Below are 10,228 nucleotides of genomic sequence, written 5' to 3'. Positions count from 1 at the left end.
GAGCATGAAGAAGAAGAATTGATAGAAATCTTAGCATATGTTTCTAGATCAGGAAACTAATGAGAAAAGGAACTTTCTTCTTAGCAAGAGGAATTCTAGGTACAGGCTAAGCTAGCTTCTTTTACAAAATAAGAAATGTTCAGGGGAACAAATATTAAGTGGTACCTTGTTCTTTTAGTACTTGGTTGTAAGAGAAACTAGCCAAATTATAGGCTTAGTTATACAATATCAAGATCCATAGCTCACATATGTCGTTAGAACACGTGATACCACGCAGGTTGTTTATAAAAGTTTATCCTAGAGGAATAGGCACAAACCATGGTTAAGCTGCTTGGTTTAATTTTTTTAGCACTTGAAAAAAAATGTACAGTAGTTTGAACACTCAGTCTTTGCAAACCTCCATTGAGGTCAAAGATTTCATTCACACATACAAAATTAGTTTACAAATTTTTTGGCAATTTCATCTTAGTAACCCGTTTTATCCTATTGCCATTGTCCCAACCATTGAAAAAGTTTACAATAATTTACATAGAAATATTTTCAAAGTGCTTAAGAATAGTGATTGTTCTCTGGGATATTTACAGATGGCCTATACAATGTATGTACAGGTGGTATACACTATAGCACAAGTTTCATTGCTGGAATATGGCTTTCTAGGGAAAGTGCATATTTGGCCAGAGGTGGCAATACTGTCTAGAAATTCAAGGGTTACAGATACTTGGTAACCACATCCAAAGCTGAAGTAGAATGTGGACAGGAATATTTACAAAAGTAATATAAAAACAGTCAAGTATACAAGCTTGATCCACACAAAGATATCTTGACATTCTTCCAGGCTGGAGGAAGCAAGAGACTTCAGCTGCTGGCTCGGTTACCATTCCGAAGGGGGGTATTATTGGTTTAGACCTCAAAGGTCAAGCCTTGTCTCAGAAGTCAAGCTAGATCATCGTCTGTGCTTACAACTGATATCTGTGGAAAAGAAAAAGTATGGAATGAGCTTGGTGATTACTCATTGGTAGCAACTCCAGTCTGTAAAATGGACCTTGCTTTTGAGTTGGTCATTCAGAGACCAAGGGTGCACAGAAGGGAAGTCAGATCCAAAACAGTATTGAGTTGTTATCACTAATGCATTTTAACTTGAATTCAACTGTATCTACTTGGTAGAGAGAGAAAACAGTGTGACTGACTCTGCCTTTTCCATTTAATGATCTTAAGTCCTTGAGAAAAATGTGAAAAGACACGTGTGCCACGAATTGGTCACCATTCTTTGTTTGAGAGGGCTTGAGAGAGAGTCCTGAGTATCGTGTTATTCAGCATGTTCCCTAAGTGAAGGCCAAATACTCCATTTGGGTTTCAACTGAAGAATGAATGACTGACTCTACTGCTGAAAGAAAAGCTAGCTATACTAGGTGGGATAGGACACTTGTAATCATTTGGTAATTTGGGCTAAATGAATCTTGATAAATTCACCGACTTTAAGCCAACTCTCCTATATATGATATGTTAATTTACTTTTAAGTATCCAGTAGGCAGTTGATTTCATTGTTCAAAAAGGAGCTACTTGGTTCACGTTAACATGTACATGTAGTTTCTATAACCAAAAATATATCAAATATGACCTTAAGTTGACTTACTTGTCATTCTGTATGGGTCAGATGCTTATCAACTGACTTATGTTCTAACAGGCTAGACTGTCTAATTTCCAGGTAGTAGATGACATGTTTGGTGGCTCCATGATCCTAAAGGCTCTTCCTAGCCCAGGCAGTCATAGCTTGAATTAGTGGTCTCCTTTCCAAAAAGTCTTACTGCAAGCCATGGTGTATAAAGACACAAAGCTGACTTACTGCTGGGTATGTGTGTCCAACAGAAGCACTGTGTCTACCAATGTCTATTGACAGGTCCTCTTCAGTGGTCTTCAAGTACACAGGATTGTCAAAGTTCATGCTTTTCATGTTCTTGTGTTGCCAATTCCGCCACATCAGGTAGCCACCTACTGCTGCCATTGCTAAGAGCGCTGAAAAAAAACAGGGTGACTAAGCCAGATCTATTCTCAAAATATACAAAAAAGATCATATTTAGGAATCCATGATAATTGATATTAATACAGGTTTCATGTTTTATGATGCTGGAGTAACTAGAAGTTAGAATATAAATTGGCCAGGAGCTTGAAGCAAGTTCAGACCCGTGGTTAAGTGTTAGTCTATGGACTGGTGCTAAGCACGACACATCCATCTGGGCAAGTGTAGAGTCCTGGGCCCTCCCCAGGTTGACTGAATTAAAATTGCAGAAGCTTCTGGAGAGTTCTTTAAGTAGTCCTGGTGTATTAGCTAAGCTTGGAATCCAGTAATTTAGGATAAAGAGGCCATTATAGCAAAGTGCCTTAGAATCCACCTGTCTAATAATCGCTTAGAAGTTCTTCTCCCTAGGTTTGAAAATTCTTAACTATTTTTAATTTACCCTCTACAAGTCCTACAACTCCTCAAGAAAGCATTTAAACATTTGTGTATCCCCTCTGTATGAGACATTATACATATTTCAAAGGGGAATAGAACAGTGCTCTTTACTTAAAGGGAACTTATTGTGAAAGGGGATAAGTCAAGCTAACAACTCTGAAGTAGAAAGGAACAAGCACCTTGCATGTAACAGCTGAATATTTATCACTGCCAGTCACTGTGCTAAGGATACACTGAAGGGAAAGGTATGGATTCTTCACTCAGTGTGCTGTGTTGGGGGGGAGCGGGGGGGACATGGGGCGTCTCTACATGAACTAGAAATGCCCATTGGGTATCTAAGAAGCTCACTGGATGCAGATAATTAGGGAATCTACTTACAGAGGGGAAGGATGGCCCAGGCAGCAGAAGTCCCTTTTGGGGGAATGCTGACCTCCGATACTGCTGTGGTCACGTTGATCCCTACAGGGCAATAAAAGACATCAGTTTAGGAGGATCTGAATTCAGACTTAGAAATTTACCCTGCTGATAGAGAGCCTCATGTCCTTGTATCTATCATTGATGTTCAGTATCCACTCCAGTTCTATACCAGGAACAACTGGTCTAGAAGTATTTGAGAGTCACCTGCTATAATAGCCATTTCACTAACAGTTCTCTAATAGAAACCTTCATAAGTCAGGTCAGGCTAAGATTTTTAGGTTCTAAGTCTTTGGAGTTGAAATGTAGGTTACCAGTCAGGGGCAGAACTAGTAGTTAAAGGCTGCAATAATTATTTAAGCAGTAGATAGACTGTGGCTGTTAGTTGAGATTAACAGTTTGCAGTACTGAACCCAATACCTCCAGGAACTAGTCCACTAGTTGTTGCAATTTCTGTTGTGCTGGTATCTTTTGTCTCACTGTAAGTCACAGTAGTTGCAGTACCTGAATTATGAAAACCAAGAACCTGGTTAATTCCAAGGTTCCAGAGTGGCTAGCTGTTTAGTCCAGACGAGCCATGGGATGGGTTATTGTAACACCACGGGAAATGGACAAACCACTGCTGAACTCAGTTGCGTGGTGGACGTGTCAAGACTGAGAGAAACAGCAGTCTTCATGGAAAACCAGAGACACATGAGACTTTGGGCAGAACGGTCAGCATTTGGAATTTGAACGTTCAAAAAAGATGCACAATCACACTTAATGACCCCTCTAAGCAATGTCCCAGGCTCCTGGAAGTTACAAGAAATGCTCTCAAAAACAGTACCAGGCATACTAGTCTTACTGCTCGATTTTCTTGCAAGTACTTTCTCAGTAAACTGAGCTAGTCCCTGCAGGGACTCAGTATTAAGCTAACAAAAACCTCACAATATGAGTTCCTTGCTCACAACATGTGAGTTTGATTTGCCACTTCATCAAAAGCTAAGAACAGAAGACTAAAATGCAAGTTGGTTTAAGTGTGAGTTTAAGCTAACGTCAACCACTGGGGCCATGAGGTTTCCAGTAACCATGGCCTTCTTTGAGCATAATTTCAGGCCTCTCTCTTTGGAGGAACGTGTCAAGATTTTGTTTAATTATCTGCAATTTAGCTAGCTTAGTGCTGTTACGGGACTCATAGGTACAAATCAGTGTAGCCACATTGATACTTGAGTCACCTATAGACTCATCTAAGGTTGAAATGAGTTAAAAGTCAGTTCTGAATAATAACATGAACACCTGGCATGCAATAGTAGCAGATATGTTCTCAAATCTATTTTAAGAGTTAGTTAAAACAGAATTCTTAAAATCCAGGCTAGTTTATATAGTTAGTGTCTTATTTGATTGCCGGTTGTATGTCCTGGTTGTGGTTGAAAAGTAAAAAGCCTTACGTTGGCACTGCCGGCCATTTTCCTCCAGGTTGTACCCATTGGGACAGGAACAGGTATATTTTGGAGAGTGATCATTAATCTGCGGTGCTGGCAAGCATAGGTATTCACATCCTCCATTCTCCATGTCTTCCTCACACCAATTTTTACCTATTCAGAAATAAAAGTCCTTTAAAATAAGTATTCCACTGCCTTTTATAATAAAGCCTTGTTCTAGATGCCGAAGACATGAGTCCTTGCCCCCAGGGAGCTTAAACTTGTCTACTCTGTCAAACTTGCAAGTTAAACCAATACCAATGAAGAATAAATATAAGGGTACAGACAGCATACTCCAAGGACACCACAGATCCAAAGAATCCGTGGAAGCAGAAGTAGAATTACACCTTAAGCAGATGGGTGGTGAGGGAGCAGAGGGGGAAAGGAGCTGAGTGACCAGGACTGGCACCCAACTATTGGTCCAAAGCTTATAGTGAAGGCTCAGAGAAAGGAGGTAAGCATGTTCCCCTAGCTTTGTCTTGCCTTGTTCCCACAAAGTGGAAGGAACCCAGCTATAGGGAAGTTTAAAGGTTTCATTGAGATAGAACCAGTCAAGTATTTTGAGCAGAAGACGATATGACCAGAAGTGTTTGAGGATCTACATGATTTTATCTAAGATGTGTCATGGCCAGGGAGGTGGGTGGGTAGGAAAAGTTTGTGGCATAAAAGCTACTTTGGAGGCTAGTGCAATAGCCTTAGCAAGAGGGAATGAAGGCCAAGGGGATATGGAAAGACTGAAATAAAAGACTGAACACTGAGAGTGGGGAGGGAAGATAAGAGCTGAAGTTCTGCAGCTCTTTCACTAGAAAGTCAGAAATAAAATATACCAAACACCAGGTTTGAAGTGTTTGAGGTAGGGTACGGGAGGGAAACGTTCCATTTTAGAGCAGGTTGAGTTGTTAAAGAGCTCTGATACCCAACAGGTATGTCATGCTGCTGCCCTTAAGCAGCATTATCAAGTAGCCATTAAGGGCTCTGCCTCTCCACGTTACCTGCTGGCTGTACGAGTTCATGATAGACAATGATGTCTTGGGCATCGTTAAGGTTGTTAACTAGAGTGGCCAGCTCCGATCCAGTGAATTTATTGGCACCATAGACTGCTTCATTTTCCCCATCTATCCAGTAGACACGATCCTACAAGAGAACCCCAAATTAGCATGTCCACGTAGGATTAACATAAGTCAATATCTAAGGTCATCATTATTTAGCAGCAATTTAATGGACCAAGTTTATTTAAAGGCTGGTTTGGGACATTAGATGGAAAACTGTAAGAGAGGCAAGTTTGGGTTTCTTAAATTGCTCCAAGAAATCAGTATCTACTTTGTCTCAGATTTTAAGTGAAAGCAGTTTCTCAAGTCATGCTCTTCTGCCCTTCCCTCCTTCCGGCATGCCTGTTCCTTCTCCTCAAGGTGCTAGAGTAACTCAAAGGTATACACTTGGATGTGAGACACACGTCTTACCTCAAATATTGTTAGTGCGAGAGGATGAGCTAGGAACTCCAGAGACTTCAGCACTATCCTACGATCCTGGCCGTTCAAGTCTACACTGGATAACATGTGCAACTTGGAGTCAAGCCAATAGAGGCGGCTCTTTATAAGGTCTAGGTAGGAAAAGAATTGTCAGTGGATGCTAAGTCAGGACTGCTCTGGCTTCCATTTAGAATCTCTAAGGAATCCAGTACTCTACTTCATGGTTCCTTCTCCAGCAGGGGTTCTTAACAGGGTCCCACAAAGCTTGGGAAGCAGCATGTACAATCTGGACCCACATTCATTTTGGGAGACTAAAGGAGTACTTAAGATTCTCAAAGTAACTGACTTAAGAAATGTTACTCACATGACAGAAGTATTAAAAGAGGCTAGCATTTTGTTGTTGTCTTATGAGCCAGAAGAAAACTGTTATAAGCCTGCAATTCAGGAAATGCCTTAGCTGGGGGTATTAAGGATGAGAGTTCCCAAGGCCTAAGAGTCACTAAATTTATGTCACATATTAGGCCCAAATGGACAGAAAAGCTAGTAATTATGGAGCATGTAATTTGTTAAGTCCACCATTCCACTCGTATTACTCAGTTACTCTCACCCAAAATTCCTGCTATAGAAGGAATCATGAGAGTTGTCTGCTGTAGACCAGAATTAACTATGGAGCTTAAATAAAACTCTGTGAAGACAGTTGCATTGGGGTCAAGGAAGGACGAACATACATACCAAGTGTAATTCCGTTAGGCCACTGGATGTCCACTGTCACCAGCGGCCGTCTATCAAATCCATTCATTCCTGCTTTCTCTATTTTAGCTGGTTCACCCCAGTCTGACCAGTAAACAAAGCTGGGAAGAATTAAATTAGAAATAAGCCTCAGTGGTTTAGAAGGAATAAAGTTGTAGCTTGAGACAAATGTTCACAGTGTAAACAGAAAACTCTAGAGATTGATTCTCTGAGACAAATAGAAACACTTAAGGGTCTAAATTACATTTTGGGTAAACAAAAGTTAACCCTAAGAATTTACAAGCTCATTATTAACTATATTAATCCATATAAGTCTGACATTTAAACTTCAGCCCCAAGTCACAGGTTATATATTTCATTTATAAAAGGCCAATTCTTTCAGGGGAGTGAAAGAGGAATATCTATGAGGTTTTATAGTAGGAGCTGGCTGACTGTGTTCTAGTGAGGCTTCCTGGGGGCCAACTGTGATTACTACAGCCTTAGTCAACTTCCTAAGCTGCTTTTCTATATTATTTAGTGGCAGTTTAGGGAAGCTCCTCAGTGAAATGTTTCTAGAGAGATCTGTTTATTTCAAGTGGACTTTCAGGCAACTAGCACTTGTAGATGAAAGCCTAGAGGTAATGTGGTTCCCCAAATTCCCAGAATTCAAGCTAGTCCTCGGGTTTGATCATCCAGAGCTCACCTGACAAAGCGTTCAGACAAAAATTAAAAATCACCTGTGTAAAAGCTGTGGGCGGAGGAGGGTGAGGGTTCAGAGACAGCTTTTGGTGTACGTCTAACCAGAAGCATCGTTTCATTAACGTCAACCGGCAGTCATACTGCCCGGGAGGGCCCGTCATATGGATGAGGCCCTCCCAGGACTGCTCAACCGTGGCACCTCTGACATTTTGAACCAGACAATTCTTTGTTGTGGGGAGCTAAGTCATGGGATTTCAGTACTACTTCAGGCATGAGGAAAACTCCTGGCCTACAGATAGCATCCGAAAGGCTACATGATGAAAAACACAGAATACAAACCCAGACAACGGGTCCACAGCTATGGAGGCAGGCTCTCGCAAGTCCGAGTTAAACAGGAACTTCCTCTTGGTTCCATCTAGGGTAGCTACTGAAATAGTCTTAGAAGCCGCATCAGTCCAGTAGATGGTCTTGTACACCCAATCAACAGCAATGGCTGCAGGATTATAGACATTGTCGATCATTTTAACATGTCTACCAACCTTGTCATCAATTGAGGCACTGAAACAGAATAGGTCACAAGAAATTTAAGAGTTTTGACACCATCAGAGCCTGGAGAATGGACTTTCTGCTTACAAAACGGTCAACAACTTTGTTCAGAAAGAACCTTAGTAACACCATAGCTCGTCATTCAAATTATTTAACTATGCTGCTTACTGATACTAAATTAATAATACTGTAGGTTATCTAGTTGCTGGTATGTATTCTACATACAAGAACAACGGGCTTCTAAGTAAAGCTATTTGTTTCAGTAGCCTTCATCTGAGTTTCGATAGTTTCCAGTAAGAAAAAGCTGCCACTACCATTTCTATTTGTAGCAACAATGAACAGTTCTTAAGTAACTGTAGGGGAAAGGGGAGAAAATATGAGAAATTAAGATGTCCTCTGTTATAATCTTACAGCTATAGCCATCTTTTACTTCATAGACAATCGTTAGTTTCTAATTAGGAACTGATAGTAATTTAATAGTTAAAGAATCAGTATTTAGATTTAATGTTTCCAGGTAACTGGATGCTAGATTGGAGCTAGAGACAAGATAAACTCCTTCAAACCTTCCCATAGGCCAAGTGACAATGACTTCTATGCCAAGACACCAAGAACGGAATGGAAAGTTACCTGAAGATGGCCTTTTGGCTTAGGTCAGCCCAGAACAGTTTCTGAGCAGCAATGTCAGCATCAAGAGCCACGGTGTTTCTTAGCTGTTCCACCAGTTGGATATATTCTTTCCGCTCTAAGCCAATCTTCCTGATGTCTCTTCGATTCGTGAAGATCAGACTTGGTTCTTTCCCTGCAAGACAGAAGTCAGGTTTATTTAGTTTCGCTGTAAGAAGGCAAGGTCCTTCTAAGTCACCTCCTCCCAACAGAGGAGCACTTGAAAAGTGACGGCACTGCTGAACACCTCAGGAGTACTCTTGCTGGAGTCCGTGCCCCTGGGACCTGCGAGCACTTCCAGTCTTGCAGGCAGTCTTGGGGGTCACAGCATTCAACAATAGGGCAGCTGATGAATAAGTCACTCATTTGAATTGCTCTCAAGTTTCAGAAGCAAAAGTAAGCAAACCTGGTAGGTATTCATGGCATCATATGCAAAAGGAATGACCAAGGCTGGTGTCTGGGGAAATGATCTGCTATGTATCCTATGATATGCACTGTGAGGTTGGTAGCATTGCTCTCAAGTGCTATTTTAATTTCATGTTGACTATCGTAGTCACTGGCTGTACCTTTCATAAGCACTTACTCATAAAGGTACCAGAGCAACACCAGTCCAAGTCCATTTACCTACTGCCTTGCACACGCCAGTGGCAAGATCCATTTGATAGCCACGACTACATTCACACTTGTAACCGCCTTTTAAGTTGATACAAATTTGACTGCAGATTCCCGGATTTTGGCATTCGTCAATATCTAGGAGGGAAATTAGAATTAGTCTTGCTATTCCTCTATCTTACTGGATATTTACTGATCTCTCCCATCACCCCCAGGGTTAGGTTCTCTTCTTTGACTCACCTCCACAGGTTTTTCTGTCTATCAGTTCAAACCCAGCCGCACAGTCACATTCGTAGCCTATAACTAGGTCTTTGCAGATATGGGAACATCCACCATTATTAACCAAGCATTCATTCACATCTGAAATAAAAATGTCGTTGAGTTACTCGACAACTTATTCCACATGGATATTTATTCTATTAACATGTAAAATCCAGGCTATTTGTGATAACTTATCTAGTTAGTCTGGTCAAACTCATGATTTTTCTAAGATCTAATAATTTGTTTTACAGATATGCATCTCAGAGCATATTAGGGGAATAGTAAACCTAATCTTCTTGGCAAGTTACCAGTTGGTTAAGCAGTATTTAGTCAAGTTTCTCTACTGCTGGTCACTTACCTTTAAGGAGGTAAAACTATGAACTAGTTTGTCACTGGCTGGGTTTTTAAGTCATAAAATTTCACTCTTAAGCCTGACAATTGAACTTAGTTCATTAAAGGTAGCTGAACCAGGTCTTACGCAGGGTCCAAACAGCACTAGCTATGCTGGATCTAATTAACCTTCCCAACTCTGTGCTCAAGCAACCCCTTCACTTACTGCATTCTTTCAGGGGCTCGTCACTCCAGTCCCTGCAGTCCTGCTCCTGGTTACAAACTTTACTGATATCTATGCATTCCCCGCTTCTGCACTTGAATTTTCCAGGGCCCAGACACTGATTGACTACCAAGAGAAAGACAGAAGAGACACTCCATTAGTGGGTCTGATCAGAGCAGTTATTTGACTCACCCACAAGAAGAGACCCTTACCATTTTTGCAGTTGACTTCATCAGAACCATCAACACAGTCTCGGATCCCATTACACTGCCTGCTGCCGTGGATGCAGCTACCATCCTCACACTCAAATTGGTCAGGTCTGCAGGTTCGAGAAGCTACAAAGGGAGGGAACACCATGGAATGAAGCCA

At 41.1% G+C, this 10,228-nt stretch overlaps 1 protein-coding gene across 3 annotated transcripts in view; it reads right to left on the bottom strand.

Annotated features, from left to right (window-relative positions):
* Positions 1-317: 317 nt before the first annotated feature.
* VLDLR (very low density lipoprotein receptor) overlaps positions 318-10,228 on the bottom strand; it is a 29,981-nt gene continuing 20,070 nt past the window's right edge. Inside the window, exons 6-19 of one of the 3 annotated variants that reach the window (XM_004440653.3) lie at positions 10,072-10,194; positions 9,863-9,985; positions 9,286-9,405; positions 9,058-9,183; positions 8,398-8,569; positions 7,564-7,782; positions 6,529-6,647; positions 5,788-5,927; positions 5,320-5,461; positions 4,295-4,441; positions 3,288-3,371; positions 2,832-2,912; positions 1,845-2,014; positions 318-969 (exon numbers count right to left, since the gene is read on the bottom strand). In XM_004440653.3, the coding sequence (XP_004440710.1) occupies positions 934-969; positions 1,845-2,014; positions 2,832-2,912; positions 3,288-3,371; positions 4,295-4,441; positions 5,320-5,461; positions 5,788-5,927; positions 6,529-6,647; positions 7,564-7,782; positions 8,398-8,569; positions 9,058-9,183; positions 9,286-9,405; positions 9,863-9,985; positions 10,072-10,194 (1,802 nt within the window). In that variant the 3' untranslated portion in view covers positions 318-933. The remainder of the gene's footprint in view (positions 970-1,844; positions 2,015-2,831; positions 2,913-3,287; positions 3,372-4,294; positions 4,442-5,319; positions 5,462-5,787; positions 5,928-6,528; positions 6,648-7,563; positions 7,783-8,397; positions 8,570-9,057; positions 9,184-9,285; positions 9,406-9,862; positions 9,986-10,071; positions 10,195-10,228) is intronic. The other 2 variants (XM_004440654.3, XM_087444538.1) reach the window with 2 other exon arrangements.

Source organism: Ceratotherium simum, chromosome 20, assembly GCF_057802395.1.
Source record: "Ceratotherium simum simum isolate JZ-2026a chromosome 20, ASM5780239v1, whole genome shotgun sequence".
Taxonomy (NCBI): Eukaryota; Metazoa; Chordata; class Mammalia; order Perissodactyla; family Rhinocerotidae; genus Ceratotherium; species Ceratotherium simum.
This window is presented reverse-complemented; position numbering and strand designations above follow the sequence as displayed.